At 42.1% G+C, this 26,282-nt stretch overlaps 1 protein-coding gene across 3 annotated transcripts in view; it reads left to right on the top strand.

Annotated features, from left to right (window-relative positions):
• Positions 1-26,282, top strand: part of LOC118363653 (ecto-NOX disulfide-thiol exchanger 2-like) — a 216,925-nt gene that overhangs the window by 182,924 nt on the left and 7,719 nt on the right. The window contains exons 10-13 of one of the 3 annotated variants that reach the window (XM_052488471.1): positions 10,746-10,948; positions 12,343-12,489; positions 18,992-19,048; positions 19,815-19,871. In XM_052488471.1, the coding sequence (XP_052344431.1) occupies positions 10,746-10,948; positions 12,343-12,489; positions 18,992-19,048; positions 19,815-19,871 (464 nt within the window). The other 2 variants (XM_052488475.1, XM_052488474.1) reach the window with 2 other exon arrangements.

Raw genomic sequence — 26,282 nt, 5'->3', positions numbered from 1 at the left:
ATGCCGCTCTTTTGTGTAAGAAGTAATGCATGTATTTACGTGTTGAATGTCTTTGTCTGGTATCTCTGTTGGGCCCAGGCCTTCGTGGAAAGGCTTTGTGAGAAGGGTTTCGATTGGGCCTTCTTCTTCGGATGGCCTTCTCCTTCGTTCTCGGGTGTAAATCTCTGATTGTTCACAATGTCACAATGTCCTTCTTATTAGTTGTCTGTTTACTTGCACTCATTCTGGAAGAGTGGTCTTCTGAGGACGGCTAATCAACCGTGTCGATGATCCCCAGACAGGTGATGAGAGCAGTGAGGATTTGAAGAGAATAACCGGATGGTCCTACTTAAATTCACTTTCTTAGATACAGTACTTAGAACAGCTACTCTTCATCCTTGATATTTTCTACACCACGTAAAGGTATTAAACCTGATATACACCGCGTAAAAGCTCCAGTTACAATGTTTTTGTTTTAACGTCTTTATATAATTTTTAATGACATCATAAAATAGACGTTCATTTTCCATATTCCATCTCTCATCATTCCCAACATTTAGGTGATGAAATGTATTGTCCAGGGTTCATTGTTTGATGTTGAAGTTTTGGGCGGCAAACTCTTCTGTAACAAAAAGACATTTCCATTCATCCATACTAAAGACCAGAATGGAGTCATCTGCTGCATTACAATATTCAATTGACGTGAGGTGTCATAAAACCACCATATTAATCCCCCCCTCTGCGGGTGAGAGGGTTCTGTAGACGCTGATCCCTGATCTTTGGAAATGATCACACAGAAGCGCCGCTCCTAGTGGCTGGGGACTTTAATGCAGGCAAGCTTAAATCAGTTTTTCCAAATTCTTACCAGCATGTCACTGTGGCTTCTGTGCAACCAGGGGGAAAAAAATCCTAGACCACCTTTACTCCACACAGAGATGCATAAAAAGCTCTCCCCCGCCCTCCATTTGGCAAATCTGACCATAATTCTATCCTCCTGATTCCTGCTTACAAAGCAAAAACTAAAGCAGGAAGTACCAGTGACTCGCTCAATACGGAAGTGGTAAGATGACGTGGATGCTACACTACAGGCCTGTTTTGCAAGCACAGGCTGAAATATGTTCTGGGATTCATTTAGAATGTTTTTATTTTTTATTTAACCTTTATTTAACCAGGAAGAGCTCATTGGTATTAAAATCTCTTTTTCAAGAGCGCCCTGGCCAAGATAGGCAGTACCAAGTCATTACAAAAAAAAAATACAGACAGACATGACAAAACTACAAGTAATCTAGTAAAAACCATTGAATTCACAAGAGTATAAAACAGCTAATTAAAAGCATTGACACGTCAGGGAATCAGCCTCAAAATCCTTCATCAGTGATTTACAAACACCAATCGGAAACAAGTTCTTCCAGTTTAAAAGTATTTTGTAAGGTGTTCCAAGACGATGGCGCAGAGTACATAAAAGCCCTTTTACCAAATTCAGTTCAGACATTTGGAACAGTTAGCAGGATAAAGTCCAGCGAACGAAGAAAGTACCCACCACATTTCTGAACAATAAAAATGCACAAATAAAAAGGAAGTAAACCCAAAATGGCTTTGTAAATAAAAGAATACCAGTGACTGAGCCTATGAGTGACTATTGAAGGCCAGCCAACCCTGGTATACAAAGTGCAGTGGTGCGTAAGGGTTTTGCAGTTTAAAATAAATCTCAAAGTGCCATGGTAAATAGTGTCAATTGATCTCAAACACTGAGCGGAAGCATTCATATATAAAATATCCCCATCCAATGGCATTGAGGAATACGCCACCTCAGTCATCGGCTTCATCAAGAAGTGCATCCCCACTGTGACTGTACCTGCATATCCTGACCACAAGCCAGGGATTACAGGCAACAACCGCATCGAGCTAAAGGCTAGAGCTGCCGCTTTCAATGAGCGGGAGACTGATCCGGACGCTCATAAGAAATCCCGCTATCCCCTCAGATGAACCATCAAACAAGCAAAGCGTCAATACAGGATTAAGATTGAATACTGCTACACCAGCTCTGACGCTCGTCGGATATGGCAGGGCTTGAAAACTAAGGACTACAAAGGGAAACTCAGACGTGAGCTGCCCAGTGACGCGAGCCTACCAGACGAGCTAAATGCCAATCATGCTCGCTTCGAGGCAAGCAACACTGAAGCATGCACGAGAGCACCAGCTGTTCTGGATGACTGTGTAATAACGCTCTCCGTAGCCGATGTGAACAAAACCTTTAAACAGGTCAACATTCACAAAGCTGCTGGGCCAGACGGATTACCAGGACATGGACTCAAAGCATGCGTGGACCAACTGTCAAGTGTCTTCACTGACATTTTCAACCTCTCCCTGACCGAGTCTGTAATACCTACATGTTTCAAGCAGACCACCATAGTCCCTGTGCCCAAGGAAGCGAAGCTAACCTGCCTAAATGATTATCGCCTGTGGTACTCATGTCGGTAGCCATGAAGTGCTTTGAAAGGCTGGTCATGGCTTACATCAACACCATCCTCCCGTACCGCCCCAAAAGATCCACAGATGACACAATCTCAATCGCACTCCACACTGCCCTTTCTCACCTGGATAAAAGGAACACCTATTTGAGAATGCTGTTCATTGACTACAGCTCAGCGTTCAACACCATAGTGCCCACGAAGCTACTCACTAAGCTAAGGACTCTGGGACAAAACACCTCCCTCTGCAACTGGATCCTGGACTTCCTGACGAGCTGGCCCCAGGCTGATCCAGCTGATCCTTAACACTGGGGCCCCTCAGGGGTGTGTACTTAGCCCCCTCCTGTATTCCCTGTTCACCCACGACTGTGTGGCCAAACACAACTCCAACACCATCATTAAGTTTGCTGATGACACAACAGTGTCGACAACGATGAGGCGGCCTATAGGGAGTTCAGAGAACTGGCAGCGTGGTGCCAGGACAACAGCCTCTCCCTCAATGTGAGCAACATAAAGGAGCTGATCGTGGACTACAGGAAAAGGCGGGCAGAACAGGCCCCCATTAACATCGACGGGGCTGTGTCCACACCAACAACTAACTATAATGGTCCAATACATACCAAGACAGTCATGAAGAGGGCACACCAAAACATTTTCCCCCTCAGGAGACTGAAAAGATTTGGCATGGGTCCCCAGATCCTCAAAAGGTTCTACAGCTTCACCTGACCAGTTGCATCAGTAGGGCATCCTGACCAGTTGCATCACCGCCTGGTATAACAACTGCTAGTCATCTGACCGTAAGGTGCTACAGAGGGTAGTGCAAACGGCCCAGTACATCACTGGGGCCAAGCTTCCTGCCATCCAGGATCTATATACAGTGGCTTACAAAAGTATTCACCCCCATTTGTCCTATGTTGTTGCCTTACAACCGGAAATTATTATTATTGTTTTTTAGGGGGGTTGTAATCATTTGATTTACACAACATGCCACTTTGAAGATGCAAAATATTTTTTTCGTGTGAAACAAAAAAGAAATAAGACAACAAAAAAAACAGAACTTGAGGGTACATAACTATTCAACCCCCACCCCCCTCTGTCAATACTTTGTAGAGCCACCTTTTGCAGAAATTACAGCTACAAGTCTCTTGGGGTATGTATCTATAAGCTTGGCACATCCAGCCATGGATTTTTGCCCATTCTTCAAAACTGCTCCAGCTCCTTCAAGTTGGAAGGGTTCCGCAGGTGTACAGTAATCTTTAAGTCACACAACAGATTCTCAATTGGATTGAGGTCTGGGCTTTGACTAGACTATTCCAAGACATTTAAATGTTTCCCCTTAAACCACTTGAGTGTTCCTTTAGCAGAATGCTTAGGGTCATTGTCCTGCTGGAAGGTGAACCTCTGTCCCAGTCTCAACTCTCTGAAAGACTGAAACAGGTTTCCTTCAATAATTTCCCTGTATTTAGCTCCATCTATCATTCCTTCAATTCTGACCAGTTTCCCAGTCCCTGCCGATGACAAACATCCCCACAGATGCTGCCACCACCACACTTTACTATGGGGAGAGTGTTCTTGGGGTGATGAGAGGTGGAGGTTTGTGCCAGACATAGCGTTTTCCTTGATGGCCAAAAAGGTCAATTATAGGGGCGGCAGCGTAGCCTAGTGGTTAGAGCGTTGGACTAGTAACCGGAAGGTTGCGAGTTCAAACCCCCGAGCTGACAAGGTACAAATCTGTCGTTCTGCCCCTGAACAGGCAGTTAACCCACTGTTCCCAGGCCGTCATTGAAAATAAGAATATGTTCTTAACTGACTTGCCTGGTTAAATAAGGGTAAAAAAAAAAATTAAAAATAGTCTGATCTGACCAGAGTACCTTCTACCATATGTTTGGGGAGTCTCCCACATGCCTTTTGGCGAACACCAAACGTGTTTGCTTATTTATTAGCATCCCACCTGGCCAACATCCAGTGAGATTGCAGAGTGCCAAATTCAAATACAGAAATACTCATTATAACAATTCAGAAAAGATAAAACTATTAAACATAGGTTTAAAGATTAACTTCTTGTGAATCCAACCACGGTGTCAGATTTTTTAAAATGCTTTATGGCAAAAGCATACCTTACAATTATTTGAGAACATAGCCCAGCAGACAAATCATTACAAACAGTAACCAGCCAAGTAGAAGAATTACACAAGTCAGAAATAGAGATAAAATTAAGCCCTTACCTTTGATGATCTTCATATGTTTGCACTCAGAAGACATTCATTTATTCAATAAATGTTTCTTTTGTTTGATAAAGTCTCTCTTTATATCTGAAAACCTCCGTTTTGTTTGTGCGTTTTCTTCAGTAATCCACAGGTTCAAACACAGTCACAATAGGCAGACAAAACAAATCCAAATTGTATCCATAAAGTTCATAGAAACATGTTAAACAATGATTATATAAAATGTTCAGGTTATTTTTAGCCTAAATGATCTATAATATTTCAATAACATCGTCAATATAAACTAGGCACTCTCTCTGGTCGCGCGCATGAAAAAGCTCTGTGACACGGCAGGGTCCACTCATTCAGACTGATCTTACTCTCTCATTTTTCCCAATACAAGCATGAAACAATTTCTAAAAACTGTTGACTTCTGGTGGAGGCGTAGGAACTGCAATTTCAGTCTGAAGTCAATGGATACTGTAATGGCATTGAATAGAAAACGAATGGATTTCGCACCATACTTCCTGAATGGATTTTTCTCAGGTTTTCGCCTGCCAAATCAGTTCTGTTATACTCATCAGACATTATTTGAAAAGTTTTGGAAAGTTTAGTGTTTTCTATCCAAATCTACTAATTATATGCATATTATATCTTCTGGGCTCGAGTAGAAGGCAGTTTAATTTGGGCATGCTTTTCATCCAAAATTCCAAATGCTGCCCCCTACCCTAGAGAAGTTAAGCAATGGCTTTTTTCTGGCCACTCTTCTGTAAAGCCTATCTCTGTGGCTTAAAATGGTCCTATGGACAGATACTCCAATCTCCATTGTGGGGCTTTGCATCTTTGGTCTCTGTTTTGCCTCTCTGATTAATGCCCTCCTTGCCTGGTCTGTCAGTTTTGGTGGGCAGCCCTCTCTTGGCAGGTTTGTTGTGGTGCCATATTCTTTCTATTTTTTATAATGGATTTAATGGTGCTCCGTGGAATGTTCAAAGTTTCTGATATTTTTTTATATCCCAACCGTGATCTGTACTTCTCCACAACTTTGTCCCAGAACTGTTTGGAGAGCTCCTTGGTCTTCATGGTGCCGCTTGCTTGGTTGTGCCCCTTAGTGGTGTTGCAGACTCTTTCAGAACAGATATATATATATATATATATATATACTGAGATATATATATACTGAGATCATGTGACAGATCATGTGAAACTTCGATTGCACACAGATGGACTTTATTTAACTAATTATGTGACTTCTGAAGGTAATTGGTTGCACCAGATCTTATTTAGAGGCTTCATAGCAAAGGGGGTGAATACATATGCACGCACGACTTACATTTTTTTAATAAAAATATTTATTTTTACTTCTTATGGCTAGCGGAACCCCTCGACAACATTCCGCTTTAAAGGCAGCGTGCGAAATTCAAAAATATATTTTTTAAATATGTAACTTTCATACATTCACAAGTGCAATACACCAAATGAAAGATAAACGTATTGTTAATCTACCCATCGTGTCCGATTTCAAAAAGGCTTTACAGCGAAAGCACAACATATGATTATGTTATGTCAGAGCCTAGTCACAAAAACACACACAGCCATTATCCAGCCAAAGAGAGGAGTCACAAAAAGCAGAAATAGAGATAAAATTAATCAGTAACCTTTGATGATCTTCATCAGATGACACTCATAGGACTTCATGTTACACAATACATGTATGTTTTGTGCATATTTATATTAAAAAATCTCAGTTTACATTGGCGTGTTATGTTCAGTCATTTTTTGCTTCCAAAACATCCGGTGATTTTGCAGAGAGCCACATCAATTTACAGAAATAGTCATCATAAACTTTAATATAAGATACAAGTGTTACGCACAGAATTATAGATATACTTCTCCTTAATGCAACCGCTGTGTCAGATTTTTTAAAAACTTTACGGAAGAAGCAAACCATGCAATAATCTGAGTACGGCTCTCAGGCAACAAATCAAGCCATACAGATATCCGCCATGTTGGAGTGAACAGAAGTCAGAAATAGTGTTATAAATATTCACTTACCTTTGATGATCTTCATCAGAATGCACTCCCAGGAATCCCAGTTCCACAAAAAAAAAATATTTGTTCAATAAAGTCCAACATTTATGTCCAAATACTTCCTTTTGTTAGCACTTTCAGTTAACATATCCAAACTCACGATGCGCGGGCAGGTCCAGGCGAAAGTTCAGATGAAAAGTCATATTACAGTTCGTAGAAACATGTCAAACGGTGTATAGGATCAATCTTTAGGATGTTTTTATCACAAATTTTCAATAATGTTCCAACCGGAGAATTCCTTTGTCTTCAGAAATGCAATGGAATGCAAGCTAACTCTCACGTGAACGAGCATGACCAGCTCATGGCACTCTGACAGACCACTGACTCATTCAGCTCCCATTCCCCCCTCCTTTACAGTAGAAGCATAAAGACTGTTGACTTCTAGTGGAAGCCTTAGGAAGTGCAATTTGACCCCATAGACACTGTATATTCGATAGGCAAATAGTTAAAAAACTACAAACATCAGATTTCCCACTTCCTGGTTGGATTTTTCTCAGGTTTTTGCCTGCCATATGAGTTATGTTATACTCAGACATCATTCAAACAGTTTTAGAAACTTCAGAGTGTTTTCTATCCAAATCTACCAATAATATGCATATATTAGCAACTGGGACTGAGTAGCAGGCAGTTTACTCTGGGCACGCTTTTCATCCAAACGTGAAAATGCTGCCCCCTATCCCAAACAGATTTTAAACAAGTAATTTTTTACATTTCACTTCACCAACTATTTTGTGTATGTCCATTACATGAAATCCAAATAAAAACCTATTTAAATTACCGGCAGTAAAAATGCCAAGGGGGATGAATACTTTTGCAAGGCACTCTAATAGGCGTTGTCAGAGCAAAGACCATAAACTTGTTAGACTCCAGTCACCCAAGTTAAAGACTGTTTTCTCTTCTACCGCACGGCAAGCGGCACCGGAGTGCCGAGTCAAGGACTAAGAGGCTCCTCAACAGCTTCTACCCCCAAGCCATTAGACTGCTAAACAATTCATAAAAATCGCCACCAGACAATTTACATTGAACCCCCCCTCTTGTATAGTGCTGCTCCTTGCTGTTTCTTTGTTAGAAAAAAATAATTTATTTCACTAGGCAGGTCAGTTAAGAACAAATTCTTATTTTCAATGATGGCCTAGGAACAGTGGGTTAACTGCCTTGTTCAGGGGCAGAACAACAGATTTTTACCTTGTCAGCTCCGGGATTCAATCTTGCAACCTTTCGGTTACTTGTCCAACACTCTAACCACTAAGCTACCTGCCGCCCCACCTAGACATAATCACTTCGCCACCACCTACATGTACAGATTACCTCAACTAGCCTGTACCGGTGCACACTGACTCGGTACCGGTGCCCCCTGTATATAGCCTCATTATTGTTATTCTTATTGTGTAACTTTTTATTGTTACTTTTTATTTTAGCCTACTTGGTAAATATTTTATTTTTCTTGAACTGCACTGTTGGTTAAGGGCTTGTAAGTAAGCATTTCACGGTAAAGTCTACACTTGTTGTATTTGGCGCATGTGGCAAATAAAGTTTGATGACAACATGGTGCATGTTTTGAAATATTTTTTATTCTGTACTGGCTTCTTTCTTTTCATTCTGTCAATTAGGTTAGTATTGTGGAGTAACTACAATGTTGTTTATCCATTTTCTCCTATTACAGCCATTAAACTCTAACTGTTTAAAGTCAACATTGGCTTCATGGTGAAATCCATGGGCTGTTTCCCTCCTCTCCGGCAACTGAGTTAGGAAGGATGCCTGTATCTTTGTGGTGACTGGGCGTATTTATACACCATCCAAAGTGTTATTTAATTTTTTACCCATCTACCAATCGGTGCCCTTCTTTGCAAGGCTAAAACCTCCCTGTTTTTTGGGGTTGAATCTGTTTGAAATTCGCTTGAGCGACCTTGGGGTACAGAGATGAGGTAGTCATTAAAAAATTATGTTAAACACTATTGCACACAGAGTGAGTCCAGGCAACTTATGTGACCTGTTAAGCATAAGTTTACTCCCGAACTTATTTAGGCTTGCCATAAGAAAGTGGTTTAATACTTATTGACTGTGGACATTTCAGCTTTTCATTTTTAATCAAGAACCTAATTCCAACTTTGACATTATGGGTTATTGTGTGTAGTAGGCCAGTGACAAAAAAAATCTACATTTAATCCATTTTAAATTCAGGCTATAATACAACAAAATGTAGAAAAATATAAATTCCTTGCTCAATGGAACATCGGCGGAAGGTGGCACCGGAGATATTGGTGCCAGAAACCCTCTGGTTGCCCCCCCACCCCTTCATGTCTTTTAGTTTCTGCTTGTTAATCGTTGTGATCTCTGCCAGTTGCCAATATGACGGCCTCCCTCGTTATTATGCAGATATATGCAAACGTTATCATCAGCCTACCAGTTTCGGATTCCCACCTCGTTTCATGTGCGTCTTTGCTTATTAGAAAACACAGATAACAATCGTTGTCAAAGGCTGTCACATTGTTGGATGGGAACGCTGTGGAGAAGGGCACAGGATGTGCTGAGGGGACAGGTGTTGTAAAACCCCTTCATATTTACAGCATTAGCTCACACCTGCTAAGGATCCTTGTAACCCAGGAACACAGGAGGAGCCCACCCAGTCTGTTTCTTGTTTCTTTCTTCTAATCGATGCTAATGGTTAAGTGTCCTATTGATACATAGTGCAGAGTGTGAATGGCTTGGTGCTTCTATATTCATGCAGTATAGAGTGGGAATATGCTGGTGCTTCTCTGTCAGCAGCCCTGTGCTGAGCTGCTGGAGTCGATGCTAAAGCCTGCCACGTTGTGGAGGGGGAATCGGCTGGCTACCCCAGACAGCAACTTGATGAGGCTCCCTGATTAATACACACCTCACTCAAAACCTCCCTGCTGCTAGCTCTCACACACACACACACACACACACACACACACACACACACACACACACACACACACACACACACACACACACACACACACACACACACACACACACACACACACACACACACACACACACACACACACACACAGATGACTCAGAGGTCTCTGTGTCTTAGAAGTCTGTATCTCTTGGTTCAAACACACCCTATGCCTGATTCAAAGAAGCCAGCATGAGTCTCTATGCTCATTCTAACACGAGCACACACTGTGCTAGGCCTCTCTTACACAATCACCCTCAGGTCTTATCTCTCCAGCTCAGCTACACAAACACACCCTCTCATTACATCGCACATGTCCCCTCAGACAGCATTGGAGAATGAAGACTCTCCTTTCAAAGCCCAAAGGAACAGGGGCTGAGTAGTTTTCATCAGTGTCTCATCCTGTCTGTTCAATAGGACAGGTTAGGATTTCATGAGTAGTTCTCATCACATTGTCTTTCCTGTCTGTTCAATATAGGACAGGTTAGGATTTCATGAGTAGTTCTCATCACACTGTCTCTCCTGTTTGTTCAAAATAGGACAGGTAAGGATTTCATGAGTAGTTCTCATCACACTGTCTCTCCCGACTTAAATATAGGACAGTTTAGGATTTCATGAGAATTTCTCATCACACTGTTTCTCCTGTCTGTTCAATATAGGACGGGTTAGGATTTCATGAGTATTTCTCGACACACTGTTTCTCCTGTCTGTTCAATATAGGACTGGTTAGGATTTCATGAGAATGTCTCATCACACTGTCTCTCCTGTCTGTTTAATATAGGACAGGTTAGGATTTCTTGAGTATTTCTCATCACACGGTCTCTCCTGTCTGTTCATTATAGGACAGGTTAGGATTTCAAAGCCTATCCTGTAGAGTTGCAGTATGTCCTCAGATCATCAATAGACATTTGAAGGCTGTTTACACAGTATAATGTTGATACTGCAGTTGTGATGTTCTATGTCTCGTGTGTGTGTGTGTGTGTGTGTGTGTGTGTGTGTGTGTGTGTGTGTGTGTGTGTGTGTGTGTGTGTGTGTGTGTGTGTGTGTGTGTGTGTGTGTGTGTGTGTGTGTGTGTAGGCCCTGTGTCCCAGGCGGAGGCTCTAAAGGAGGAGAATGACTCTCTGCGCTGTCAGCTGGATGCCTACAGAAACGAGGTGGAGCTGCTGAAGCAGGAGCAGGGCAAGAACCAAGAACACACACCTCCACAACACAGTGAAGAGGACGCCTGCAGGCAGCAACAACTAACCTTTCTACAACAGGCACTACAGGGCATGCAGAAGGTATACTTCAACCACACCCACTATAGCTTAACTTTTTGCAGCAAGTCCTGCAGATTCTAGCTGGTGAGAATCATAATCCGTTGGTTTTGCTTTCTAGGGTGACAAGTGGTTTTGATGAAAAGTCACTTTTAATGGAGGTGGATAGAGAACTGCCCTCTCAATCACACACAGGCACGTGCACACCTACACACAGCACTAATAAAGAGATGAGAGAGTGGTAGGGAGAGATGCAAGCTGAAAACAATGCACTCGGAGTTAGATGGATGGTTAGAGAGAAAAAGAAAGAACAATAGAAAGACGTCAGAGGGAGTGAGTCATTCTAGAATCTGATCACTCTGCTGTCCTCGACGCTCTACAGAAACCAATACCAACCAGCTCGAAGGGTTTTCTATTAAAATCTCCCTCTCAGAGAAAACAACCATCATACTATTGGTAAGGTAAACAACCCTCTGAGGCAGGAAAATCTGTTGCTCCCATCACCTGCTGGGTCATCAAATATCCTTAAGTTGTCAGCGGTCATAGTTAATAGAAGTATTTTTTTTTAAATGTTGGTTTTGAGCATAAATAATGTGTCGTCCTCCTGCTCATTTGAATAGACAGATGGTAATTACATTTCTAACACGCACGTTTGAACATTTCCATGGAAAGATTAAATGAATGGATTAAAATGAGGAGGAAGAGGCCAATTGGATGCTTCTTATTGCTCCATGCTAAATTGCTTTGTCATGCAGGCTTTGGCAAATTACCATCAAATATTATCAGCAGGTGACTTGAGTGTGCCCAGGTTCTATGAATTTCTTCCACTTGTGAGTCATGTTATACTTCTGTATTTCAGCATGAACCCAACTGAGACTGTGATGGATAAGCTGAAATGGATAAGGAGAAAGGACTTTTCAGCTCCTACGTGGTTCTAACTTGCAGCACCAGAGAGACTAGATAGATAAGCTATGAGCTAAAAGTTCCTACTCAATAGCAAACCCTGAAACATAAGAGCTAACTTGGTTTCCTCTCAAAAGCTGTTGCAAAAAAGGTTAATAACTAGCATGCGGCATATGCCTGTTGTAAGCAGGCATCTGTGGCTAACTGTGCCTCCTCTGTCTTAAGGGGGCTAGTTAACATCTGTGTCTTTAAAAATTAGTTAGCATCTGTAGCTAACTGTGCCTTCTCTCTGTAGCAGACCCTTAGTTAGTATCTGTGGCTAACTGTGCCTCCTCTGTCTTAAGGGTTAGTTAACATTTGTGTCTTTAAAGATTAGTTAGCATCTGTAGCTAACTGTACCTTCTCTCTGTAGCAAACCCTTAATTAGCATCTGTGGCTAGCTGTGCCACCTCTGTAGCAGAAAAGTACGGGTTAAATAGTATATGTGGCTAACTGTATCTCCTCTCTGTTTGCAGCAACTGCTGAAGATGTGTGAAGAAATGAAACAGCGGGAGGCAGAGATGGAGAAGACTGTGGAGGACAAACATCAGCTGGAGAGTGAAGTAAAGAGCCTCAAGGAAGGACTGCAGAGCCTGAAAGCACTGACAACAAACACACCGCAGGTCAGTAACACACACACACAACACATGCACACTTTACAGCTTGTTCAGGAAAACTCCTGGGGTTTGAAAAGGAATTACAATATCGGATTTGTGCTGTAATTATAATGAAATTAGTTCAAAATGAGTTTCAATACATGAGAAATATTTCTGAAATAATCGGTCTGCTGCTGGAACCCAGGCTGTGGTAGACTTGAATTACAGTGTATTTAATTTAATTCCAAATGGTATTGCATTTCTTCAATATCCCAGTGTCAGCTGATCTACCCCTAATATATATATATATATATATGGGGTAGATCAGCTGACACTGGGATATTGAAGAAATGCAATTATATATATTCTAGTGTCCCCACTAGACATTGATTTAAAATGGTTAATTTGGAATCCCATAGAGAGAGGGTCAAATAGAATGCCATATACAGTAGTGAGAGAGCGGGAGAGACGGGTCATTTAGAATGGATAGAAAGAAGAGGGACAGGTCATTTAGTGTTATAAACCGTGTAATTTGGGTCCTGGATGCAGATTGGCTAAAACGGTCTTTCAGTCATGTGTACTGTATATCAGACAATATACCACGAGTATGACACAAAAATACAGTTCTATTTATGGTGGTAACCATCTTATAATAGCAATAAGGCACTTCTGGGGTTTGTGGTATATGGCCAATACACACGGCTAATGGCTGTATCCAGGCACTCTGCTTCGGGACTTGCCGAAGAACAGCACTTAGACGTGGTATATTGGCCAATACACCACATCCCCTCGCGCCTTATTGCTGAAGTATGCCATATATATAGAGAGAGACGGGTCAATCCTCTTTACATCAAACTGGCCTATTCAAACTAACTACTAGTTTCACCACCACTTTATCAGAGGCGGATGAGCTGGCCAATCAGCGGTGTACTTGCGTGCATATTTGGAATGTCCGGTACATGCCCACACCATCACAACACAGAAAGCTGCTTTTTAACATACTTAATTACCATTTTTTTGGGAAGGAAAACTATTTCACAAGTAAATATAGGTCCATTTTCATAGAAATATGGAAACACTGGACAGTTACTTTAACATTAGCCATGTATCACCACTGCTTTTTAAAGCACAGCACCACACCTCCAACTACTCCTAGCTGACTAACGTCTTTACACTAAACCAGCCTGTGTAAACTGAAACCGCATTTTACATTCACCATGTGTCAACACCACTGTTTATGGCCATATACTGTATCTAGATAGTAGGGATGTAACCATTCACAGCCAGGCATCGGCCCCTGATTCAAATACAAATGTGTCGGTCTGCGAACCCCAAACTGATCCAAATGTAACATGCATCGGTCAGACTGCATGTTATGTTTGTTAAAGTAACTGTCCAGTGCTTCCAGATGCAAATGTTTTCTCATATCATACTTTCTACCTTCCAAAAATACCTCTTCTTTTGTGACAAATGATGCATCCTTTCCTTCAGTGTCAAACTGCATTTAACTGTGGTGACAGTCATTGATCTCTTAGTCGTGGCCAAAAGTTTTGAGAATGATACAAATATTAATTTTCAAAGTCTGCTGCCTCAGTTTGTATGATGGCAATTTGCATATAATCCAGAATGTTATGAAGAGTGATCATATGAATTGCAAAGTCCCTCTTTGCCATGAAAATTAACTGAATCCCCAAAAGACATTTCCACTGCATTTCAGCCCTGCCACAGAAGGACCAGCTGACATCATGTCAGTGATTCTCTAGTTAACACAGGTGTGAGTGTTGATGAGGACAAGGCTGGAGATCACTCTGTCATGCTGATTGAGTTTGAATAACAGACTGGAAGCTTCAAAAGGAGGGTGGTGCTTGGAATCATTGTTCTTCCTCTGTCAACCATGGTTACCTGCTAGGAACACGTGCTGTCATCATTTATTTGCACAAAAAGGGCTTCACATGCAAGGATATTGCTGTCAGTAAGATTGCACCCTAAATCAAACATTTATCGGACCATCAAGAACTTCAAGGAGAGCGGTTCAATTGTTGTGAAGAAGGCCTCAGGGCGCCCAAGAAAGTCCAGCAAGTGCCAGGACCGTTTCCTAAACTTAATTCAGCTGTGGGGATCGGGGCACCGCCAGTACAGAGCTTGCTCAGGAATGGCAGCAGGCACAGTGAGGTGAAGACTTATGGAGGATGGCCTGGTGTCAAGAAGGGCAGCAAAGAAGCCACTTCTTTCCAGGAAAAACATCAGGGACAGACTGATATTCTGCAAAAGGTACAGGGATTGGACTGCTGAGGACTGGGGTAAAGTAATTTTCTCTGATGAATCCCCTTTCTGATTGTTTGGGGCATGTGGAAAAAAGCTTGTCCGGAAAAGACAAGGTGAGCACTACCATCAGTACTGTGTCATGCCAGGATGTAAAGCATCCTGAGACCATTCATGTGTGGGGTTGCTTCACAGCCAAGGGAGTGGGCTCACTCAGAATTTTGCCTAAGAACACAGCCATGAATAAAGAATGGTACCAACACAGCCTCTGAAAGCAACTTCTCCCAACCATCCAGGAACAGTTTGGTGATGAACAATGCCTTTTTCAACATGATAGAGCACCTTGCCATGAGGCAAAAGTGATAACTAAGTGGCTTAGGGGAACAAAACATTGATATTTTCGGTCCATGGAAACTCCCCAGACCTTAATCCCGTTGAGAACTCGTGGTCAATGCTCAAGAGGCAGGTGGACAAACAAAACCCCACAAATTCTGACAAACTCCAAGCAGTAATTATGCAATAATGGGCTGCCATCAGTCAGGAGGTGGCCCAGAAGTTAATTGACAGCATGCCAAGGCGGATTGCAGAGGTCTTGAAAAAGAAGGGTCAACACTGCAAATATTGACTGTAATTGTCAATAAAAGCCTTTGACACACACTGAAATGCTTGTAATTATACTTTACTATTCCATAGTAACATCTGACAAAAATATCTAAAGACACTGAAGCAGCAAACTTTGTGGAAATTAGTATTTGTGTCATTCTCAAAACTTTTGGCCATGACTAAGTCAATTTGCATGCCGAACAACCCCAGACACTATCAGTAGCCTAGTCAAACTGCGCACTGTGCCCAGCTTCGTGCGCTGACCAACGCAAGTTAGGTTCCTGATCTTGCACATCTACGCAGCACCTTCAGCATTTAAATAGTAATTTGGCTTGCGTGATATTAGGCTTTGTCATTGAACTAATAATCTATGTAGTTTGATTTTTATTTAGAATGGAAAGTGTTTATGCAACAAATGTTAGTGCATCACATCGAAACGAATCGCATCGAATCATTCTCTAATTAAACCGAATCATTTCAAACTAAAACATATCGTTCCTGGATTGTATTGGAGCCCTTGACTAGAGATGGGTATCTTTAAGATTTTAGCGGTATTACTACTCTTACTGATACTGTTTATCGATCTGGTACTTCATCGTTTTGTTTTTTTTAATTATGAAAAAAACAAAAGACATTAAGGACAGAATTAACATTGCTTTATTTTCTGAAATGTTAAATAAAAATCAACTATTATTTTACAGCAAAAGAAACAGCAATGTTTTGAACAAATCACTATTATCGGCTCTAATGTTGTGATGGTGAAAATGTAAAATCTTTTTTTTTTATTCCTGCAAAAGAACATACACAGTGGTATAGAGCAACACGGGTGGGGCACGCAGGTAGGACGCAAAAGGACTAACAGTTCTTATCAGTTCTTCTGGAGAAAGATCAATATATTTGCCTTCTCTGGCAGAAGTCAGGACCTCTCCTAGCTTATTGTGTTCCCTGCAATCGGAAATACCCTCTCGCTAGGGGTGGAGGAGACTTGAGCACAGAGGTAGCTTGTTGCAATGTTTGTGAGGAGGGGCAGAGTAGCTCACTTCTCCCACCACCACATCACAGGATCTTCAGCAATGGGGATGGGAGGCAGGCCTTTGTAGAGCTCGACCTCTAGGTCAACACAATCGCTGAGGGTGAGGGACGAGGTGTTCTTTTGGATCGTCAACCTCAACTCCCTGTCCTCCTCTGAGAACAGCTCCTCCAAGGCACCCCTTGTTTTGTACAATGGAGGGACTGCCTCCTCTATTTCTTTCTCCTTCAGACTCCTCCTCCTGTTGCTGGTACTCTGTGTCTGTCTTCTCCGGCTCCTTTGACAGCCTTGGTGTTGCTCCTGTCACATTGACCTCAACAGTTGCCTTCCTCAGCCTGTCTCAGGTGGCGTCACTCACCGGCCTCCCTTTAAATCTGGGGTCCATTGCTGAATGAATGTCCTTATCCTGATAGCGCTCGGAGAGATTTTCCCACACCTTCTCTTTGATGGTTGCCACAAACGTTGTATCTTCATGCTCCACAGTTTAGTGCTCTAGCAGTTGTTGGAGGATGGGTATGATCTGTCCACAGGTGGCATTATTTTCACATGACACACATTGTGGATGTATAGAGGATTCTCATGAGCTGGACATACTCCTCAGCCTTACGGAAGTCCTCGTCCTTCAGACGGTCCAGGTTGTCGTTGGTCAATGCTTTTCGCAGCCGTGGGTCCAAGGCTGCTGCTTGGATCGCTGGATTCCATCTTGTCTTGACATCAAGTATGAGTGAGGAAGACCTGAAAAAAAAACAACATACATTTAATTACAGCACCCTTGAATATTTAATTAAATTGTTAAATGAGGGAATTTCAAAATAATACTTTAACAGGGTGAACTGGCTTCTTACTAAGTAAGGCGCTGCTCCTTTTCCCTCAAGATTGTTTTGGACATTGAGGATCTCTTGAACCCCACGACCACTGCTCTGATTCGGGCTGCCCATTTATCAATGGAAGTCATTTTGTAGATTTTCTGCGATGCCAGATTCAATGTGTGCACAAAGCATCCTATTTTTAGGATGTTTAGCCTCTTGATGGCAACATCCATATAGCCAGCATTATCAACAGTCACAGCTACAATCTTGCTTGCCTCTATCTCAAACTCTTCCAGAATGTCTGAGATCTCCTCTGCCACTACTTCGCCTGTTTGCGATTTGTATACTGCCCTGGTGTGGAGGACCTTCTGTTTTACACTGCCCTGGCTTGTGTAGGGCACTGTAACAGTGAGATAGTGGTCCTGACAGAGGCTGGTCCACCCATCTGATGTGATGGCCAGCTTTGGCATGTCCTTCAGCTCAGTGATCACATTGGCATTTTCTACACCATACCAGGTAGGAATTAACTCCTGGAGGGAGTGGTATATTTGGGGTTTAGTGCCTTGCTCATCTCACTACAGTAAAACAAATATTGTTTTCATGTGTTGAATTGTTGTGTTTTCATCTCTTCTGGATTGGGAATAGCGAAAATGCATCATAGACGAATGGCTTAATCTTATTGCAAATGAGAAATGGTTGGTGAGATAAAATGTGCAAGATAATGTTTATGTAGCAACAATAAATAGGAAATGTATGTTCTTAATTTCTCCAGTATCGAAAGCAGAACTGATAACGTTGGAGCTTATCGATACTACGGTCTTTCATAATATAGCCCCAGGGCCCGTTTAATACCGGGTTTCGGTACCCATCGCTACCCTTGTCAGTACCAGTCAATGGTTTGGACACACCTACTCATTCAATGGTTTTTCTTTATTTTTTACTATTTTTTACATTGTAGAATAATAGTGAAGACATCAAAACTATTAAATAATATTTGAAAACATGTAGTGGAATGGTGCAAAGCTTGCCGCCCTTAGACTCTGGGCAGTGGAAACGCGTTCTCTGGAGGGATGAATCACATTTCACCATCTGGCAGTCTGACGGACAAATCTGAGTTTGGCGGATGCCAGGAGAACGCTACCTGCCCAAATGCATAGTGCCAAATGTGAAGTTTGGTGGAGGAGGAATAATGGTCTGGGGCTGTTTTAGTGCCAGTGAAGGGAATTCTTAACGCTACAGCATACAATGACATTCTAGCTGATTCTGTCTTTCCTGTTTCAGCATGACAATGCCACCATGCACAAAGCGAGGTCCATACAGAAATGTTTTGTCGATATCGGTGTGGAAGAGCTTGACTGGCCTGCACAGAGCCCTGACATCAACCCAATCGAACACCTTTGGGATGAATGCGAGCCAGGCCTAATCGCCCAACATCAATGGAAAGCCTTCCCAGAAGAGTGGAGGCTGTTATAGCAGCATAGTGGGGACCAACTACATATTAATTCCCATGATTTTGGAAATAGATGTTCGGGGAGCAGGTGTTCACATATTTTTGGTCATGTATTGTACCTTACTTAGATTAGATTACCACTAGGCGCTGAAAATGTGTCCCCAAGCAGTGATCCATGGAAAATATGATCATTATAGCATGCGTACGTACAGAGATGAATCATTGGAAGGAAGATAAATCCATTTGCAGAGGGCGTTGCTCTCTATATTTGTGGTCAGTGTGAGTGTTTGTGTGTGTGTACACTCATGTCTGCTTACATAAGAATCTGGCATGTTAGACAGTGTTGGCTTTTCTCATTTTTATAATTGACTCTAGCTGGAGATTTCCCTACAAGATGACAGAGGGAGCAATGAGAGGGCTAATCAGGTCAATGTAAGTGGAAAAGGGCTGTGACACTTGCTCTACTTTTTCTCTTTCTCTTTCCCTCTCTCTCCCTTTTCCTCTATTGCCCTCTCTGTTTTTGTCTGTATCCTCCCTATTTCTCCTCTCCTCTCTCTTCTCTTCCAGTGACATGACAAATCATTACAGGCCAATCCAGTGCAGAATGACTTTATTTGTTGCCAGATAAATCAACCTTACACAACTGGGTTAGGAAGTCAAGGGCTTGTCCAATCACACACACATAATAGCATAGTGAGGAGTATTAGCCCACCACGACTGGGTCAGACAGGGCAGCGCCCACACACACAAACACATCAGTCATACAGACACAAACACCATTCCGTCCCTCCCTCCCCCTTCCAGCCTGTCAGAAACCCACAGTAACCAACAGCTTGATCATTAGTATCGCTAAGACTCTCAGCTCTGTCTCTCTCTCTCTCTCTCTCTCTCTCTCTCTCTCTCTCTCTCTCTGTTTCCTCCCTCTGTTAGAACTATTGCCATCGGCTCCCTCTGTATTTTCTCCCCTCTCTCTGCCTCCTGTGTGTGTGTGTGTGTGTGTGTGTGTGTGTGTGTGTGTGTGTGTGTGTGTGTGTGTGTGTGTGTGTGTGTGTGTGTGTGTGTGTGTGTGTGTGTGTGTGTGTGTGTGTGTGTGTGTGTGTGTGTGTGTGTGTGTGTGTGTGTGTGTGTGTGTGTGTGTACATAAGAATCTGACATGTTAGACAGTGACGGCTTTTCTAATTTTCATAATTGACTCTAGCTGGAGATGTCCCTGCAAGAGGACAGAACGAGCGAGGAGAGAGCTAATCAAGTCAATGTAAGTAGAAAAGGGCTGTAAAATCTCTCTGTTCCTCTTTTTCTCTATTCCACTATATTTCTCTTTCTATCCTCGCTCTTTCTCCTCTTTTCTCCTTAGATCATTACATGACAGATCATTACAAGTGAATCTTATGCAGGAGGACTTTATTTGTTGCAGGATAAATCACCCAACACAACTGGTTTAGGAAATCAAGGTCCTGTCCCATAATATAGTGGTTCCCAAACAGTGTGCCTTGAGGAACTCTCAGGTGTGCCATGAAACCTTTCCTAATTTAGATAACTTAAATATTTTTACATTTACATATAAATGTGACCTCTGAAATGCACATGGAATTTGGACTTGCGAGCACTAGTACCGATCAGATAATACATTAAATGGCACATGGTTACATCTGTATCGTTGGTTCAAGTACAGTACATTGCAGGCTGATCTTACATTTGCATCATTTGATGTGTGCCCATCACAAGCATTAATTTGGTTAATTACGCTTTGTCTGTAATAATTTATCACAGGCAAATTTAACACGCATGGTTTAGTTTTTTTAGGATAAACATAATACAACTAACTATAAGCACAGGTAAAATCCTATAGAAGAACTTGGTTCAGTCTGTTTTCCAACAGAAACTGGGAGATTAATTCACCTTTCAGCAGGACAATAACCTAAAACACAAGGTCAAATCTACACTGGAGTTGCTTACCGAGACACACATTGAATGCTTCCGAGTGGCCAAGTTACAGTTTTGACTTAAATTGGTTTGAAAATCTATGGCAAGACTTGAAAATTGCTGTCTAGCAATGATCAACAATCAACCGAGCTTGAATAACTTTTAAAGAATAAAGGGCAAATATTGTACAATACAGGTGTTTAAAGCTCTTAAACTTATCGCCGCCAAAGGTGCTTCTACAAAGTATTTACTCGGGGTGTGAATATTTATGTCAATTTTATATTTCTGTATTTAATTTTCAATAAATTCGCAAAAAAGTCTAAAAACATGTTTTTACTTTGCCGTTATCGGGTATTGTGTTTAGATGGGTGAGGATTTTTTTTTAATTAATTTGAATTCAGGCTGTAACACCCCAAAATGTAGAATAAGTCAAGGGGAATACTTTCTGAAGGCACTGTACATCAGTCACAAACACACATACCGGACCCTCCCTCTGCCAGCCTGTCAGAAATCCACAGTAAACAAAAGCTTGATCATTAGCATCGCTAACACTCTCAGCTTTCTCTCTCTATCTCTGTTTCCACCCTCTGGTAGAACTATTGCTGTCGGCTCCCTCTGAATTATTTTCCTGCATTTGTCTCCCCTGATCTTCCACTGCATCTGTCTGATGTGAGTGTGTGTGGTGTGTTTTCAGGTGCTGCTGGGTACTGATTGTGTGTGTATGTATGTATGTGCTGTCAAACAATTAAAATAATTAATCTCATAATTTTCTGTAGTTAATTGTGATTAACAGCAATTTTTGAATTTGCTCAAATTTGACCATAAAGAAAGATGTTTCCATTTAAAAAGCAGTGCATTGAGTTACAGGCATACTATGCTGTGGGATGAAAACACAAAATAATCTGTATCAGAAACTAAATGCTTCCAATATTTAAGTAGGCCTCCCTCAATGTTCTTAAAGTTTAACACTTGAGCGCTCACTAATACACACACACTCAAGTACTATTAAAGTGACAGCCAGGCATTCTAAATGAGTGTTCTCCCAATTTCAGATTGTATGGTTGACTACAGGAAAAAATAACTGGCTCTACAAAGAACAAAGAGCATTTAAACTTGCCCAACAGTGTTATGAATTCCACAGAAAACAATGACAACAGGTCAGCCCGGTCTGAATTAATGTAGGCTAAAACAATCATTAGATCTAGCCTAGGCGACTTCAACATGCACTAGTCCACAAGCTACTACAACTAGAACTGGGACAATTGCGATAAATCTTTTGACCTGAGACCTATAACAAAAACGGTAGCTAAATGGAATGGATGTCCTGTTCTGATTAAAATAGTTGTGGGAAGTGTAACGGCGTTCTTCGTTTGTAGAATGAGAGTCGGACCGAAATGCAGCGTAGTGGTTACTCATGACTTTAATAGGAAAAGTGACACATGAAATAACGATACAAAATACAAAACAACAAACGGAACGTGAAACCTAATTACAGCCTATCTGGTGAAACTACACAGAGACAGGAACAATCACCCACAAAATCCAAAGCGAAACCCAGGCTACCTAAATACGGTTCCCAATCAGAGACAACGAGAATCACCTGACTCTGATTGAGAACCGCCTCAGGCAGCCAAGCCTATACAACACCCCTAATCAGCCGCGATCCCAAATACTACAAACCCCAATACGAACATACAATATAACATAAACCCATGTCACACCCTGGCCTGATCAAATAATTAAAGAAAACACAAAATACTAAGACCAAGGCGTGACAGGAAGTTAGTTATATCAAGAGGCATTCAGCCAAATGGCATTGTAAACATTAGTTTGGTTAGCTAGTGAGCTAACGTTATTATAATTAGCTAGCTATTCTGGACAAATGATCTTGTGGCTGTTATCTAAAGAAATGTCTGGGAATGTGTTTGATTGAGCTCTCTGTAAGTCGAACCTGTGAGCATAGTGGATTCTTCAAACAGACAGCGCTACATAACAGCAGTTGCCACCGAGTGCAGTGTCTGTGAGGAAACACATACGCTTAAAAGGGCCCGTTCGGTGAAAAAAAGGAGATTCGATTAATGACATCAATAAAATCATTAACGGCATTAACTTTGTGTGTATGTCGAGGTTATTATCGTCAACAAAAACTGAAACTAAAATAAAAACAACAATTAGAAAATATATTTAGTAACCTGAAATTAAACTAAAACTACTAAAACTATGTAAAGAAAATACTAAAAAATAAAGATTATGTTAAATTGTCGTTTTTTCTTCTAATATTTGGATAAAAATCAAGTGGTATTCAAGTTTTTTTTTTCAAACTTTTACCAACTTGCCGACCAATGACTGGGCCAAGCTAGAGCAGCTTGTGAAGTTCCTGGATCTGTTCGCAATTCACACCGACAAACTTCAAACTGATAGACAGTTGCTGTCTGATCTGGTGCCGTGCATTCTCCACCTTGAGGCACAGTTGCAGTCAACTACTGTGGTAAAACAGTTGGCACAGGTCCTCCTGAAGTCACTGCATCAGCGCTCGCATTCATACTGAATCCTATGGCAGCCAACCTTGTGCCAACCCCTGCAGCATGTTGCCTGATGGACGTAAAGATGTGACTGCCACTTTACCCACTGATGAGGGAAGCAGAGCCTTTTGTACTTCAGTAATTAGAGCCTAGAACAGCCGTGGGGCAGCAGGACCCCAGGAAGATGCCAGCACGATGAATCATCTCGACCAAAGTGCTTCAGAAATATAGCTTCCTCGCATCAAAGATTGTGTTTGATGTCACTGTCCAGCTGGATGGTCAACCTGGCAGAGCATTTAGTGTCACCTGTGAGCTGTGGAAATACCAGTACAAAAGGCTCTGCTTCCCTCATCAGTGGCTCCATCTCCATTGAGCAAAGTTGTATGGAGTCCTCTAGTGGCCAAAAGCCTGTGTTAGCATGGGCAACGCCATTCAGGGCTTTTGCTGTTTAGATTTAGTCAACTGGGCGGGACTTCCAACTTCATTGGCTGATCCTCCTGATAACATGGTTGGCATGACCCAATGACCCAGATGGAGTTGTACTATTTTAAGATGGAGATGGCCTCAATGCACACAGACGCCGTCATGACACCGATACAGAGATGTTATGTCTATCCAAGTCTATGGTCCTCGCCCATCACATTTACATACATTTACATTTAAGTCATTTAGCAGACGCTCTTATCCAGAGCGACTTACAAATTGGTGCATACACCTTATGACAACCAGTGGAACAGCCACTTGCATCTAAATCTTGTTGGGGGAGAAGGGGGGTGAGAAGGATTACTTACCCTTACACCCTATCCTAGGTATTCCTTGAAGAGGTGGGGTTTCAGGTGTCTCCGGAAGGTGGTGATTGACTCCGCTGTCCTGGCGTCGTGAGGGAGTTTGTTCCACCATTGGGGGCCAGAGCAGCGAACAGTTTTGACTGGGCTGAGCGGGAACTGTACTTCCTCAGTGGTAGGGAGGCGAGCAGGCCAGAGGTGGATGAACGCAGTGCCCTTGTTTGGGTGTAGGGCCTGATCAGAGCCTGGAGGTACTGAGGTGCCGTTCCCCTCACAGCTCCGTAGGCGAGCACCATGGTCTTGTAGCGGATGCGAGCTTCAACTGGAAGCCAGTGGAGAGAGCGGAGGAGCGGGGTGACGTGAGAGAACTTGGGAAGGTTGAACACCAGACGGGCTGCGGCGTTCTGGATGAGTTGTAGGGTTTAATGGCACAGGCAGGGAGCCCAGCCAACAGCGAGTTGCAGTAATCAAGACGGGAGATGACAAGTGCCTGGATTAGGACCTGCGCCGCTTCCTGTGTGAGGCAGGGTCGTACTCTGCGGATGTTGTAGAGCATGAACCTACAGGAACGGGACACCGCCTTGATGTTAGTTGAGAACGTCAGGGTGTTGTCCAGGATCACGCCAAGGTTCTTAGCGCTCTGGGAGGAGGACAGGAGGACCTTATGTATTACTTCCCCCCAGGGTCAAGAAGTTACAAAAAAACGGACTATAGGCCTACAACACATAAATGGCTCCTAGCCTCCCACGCAAAGGCTACTTTCTGTCGCGAACACTAAAACTCAAACTAAATCATATAAATTAAGTCTAAAAACTAACTGAAACTAAGCTGAATGTCATATAAAATTACTAAACTATATTAACTGTGTGTGTGGACGTGTTTAACTCTACCAGAAGTCCCCACAAGAATAGTAAACGAACAAAAAATGCTATTTCTATGGAGTTAGGATTAGGTTTGGGTTTAGGGTTAGGGTTAAATAAAATAAATACATAGGAGCTAGGGTTAGTTTTAGGGTTAGGAGCTACGGTTAGGTTTAGGGTTAAGGTTAGGTTTTTTGGTTACGGTTAGGGTAAGGGTTTAGGATTAGGGGTTAGGGAAAGTAGGATTTTGAATGGGACTGAATTGTGTGTCCCCACAAGGTTATATAAACAAGAATGTGTGTGTGTGTGTGTTCCCCATATTATAATTGTATTTATTGAATGTTTGTTTCTATATAATCCAGGTACCAGCTGAGTTATTCCAGTTACAAACTTTTAAAATAATTATATTCTTTGGTTGTTTCATGTGTGTTTGGATGGGCTAGGCTAATGGTGTTAATTGAAAGCCCTCCCACCAAGTTAGCCTGCTTATTAGATACAGGTGCATAAAGGTTTGGTAGTATCACAGATTATCCATAATATTGACCACATACTCTATGAAAATAAATGTCTTAAAACATGTCAGGCAGTTTGGAGGAGGCATGATCTGCTGGGACCATTCTAGCCAATGAGAGGGCAGATACCCGTGTGAACAACCGGCACAACGGTTTCCACTAGTTACCACAGCCGCAGAAAGTGGCTCTATCATAGATAATCATGAAAACTAAAATGTACTTTTTGGTCATAATTTAAGGTTAGGGTTACGGTTAGCAGTGTGGTAAATCACATTTTAATGATTGAAATTGGAGAAATAGGCGGATCTTATGACTGTGGCAACTAGTGATGACCAGGCACAACTCCGATATTAAGTGTTTTTCTCAAAGTTGCCAGCATACCACATGTCCTACTTATATCAGTACACTCGTAAAAAAAACAAATCATTACGAAACTTATATTCGATCAAATAAGCCACACATAGCAAAGTAAGCCATTACAATTTTTGTTAACCAAATTCGACACACTCTTCTTTTATTTTCAGCAGCAAACCACCCTGCATCCCACTGCTGGCTTGCCTCTGAAGCTAAGTAGGGTTGGTCCTGCTCGGGTCCCTGGATGGGAGACCAGATGCTGCTGGAAGTGGTGTTGGAGGCTCTCTTTCCTCTTGTCTAAAAAAAAATATCCCAATGCCCCAGGGCAGTGATTGGGGATATTGCCCTGTCTAAGGTGCCGTCTTTCGGATGGGATGTTAAACGGGTGTCCTTACTGTCTGTGGTCACTAAAGATCACATGGCACTTATCGTAACAGTACGGTTTTAACCCCGGTGTCCTGGCTAAATTCCCAATCCAGCCCTCATACCATCATGGCCACCTTTACTATCCCCTTTAACTATCTCTCAGATCGTTGTTGTAAATGCAAATGTGTTCTGTCAATTTATCTGGTAAAATAAGGGTAAATAAATAAAATCCTGGCTTGGTGAGTGAAAATAAACAAAAAACCGCCACCTGCTGGAGAAGACAGATTTGGGACTTAGTTATCCCTATCGCGTTACTTTTTCCTCTCTGAGAGAATGCAAGGATG

Source organism: Oncorhynchus keta, chromosome 30 (assembly GCF_023373465.1).
Source record: "Oncorhynchus keta strain PuntledgeMale-10-30-2019 chromosome 30, Oket_V2, whole genome shotgun sequence".
In the NCBI taxonomy this organism is placed as follows: domain Eukaryota; kingdom Metazoa; phylum Chordata; class Actinopteri; order Salmoniformes; family Salmonidae; genus Oncorhynchus; species Oncorhynchus keta.
The sequence above is the reverse complement of the archived record's forward strand: the minus strand, read 5'-3'. Positions and strand labels throughout refer to the sequence as shown.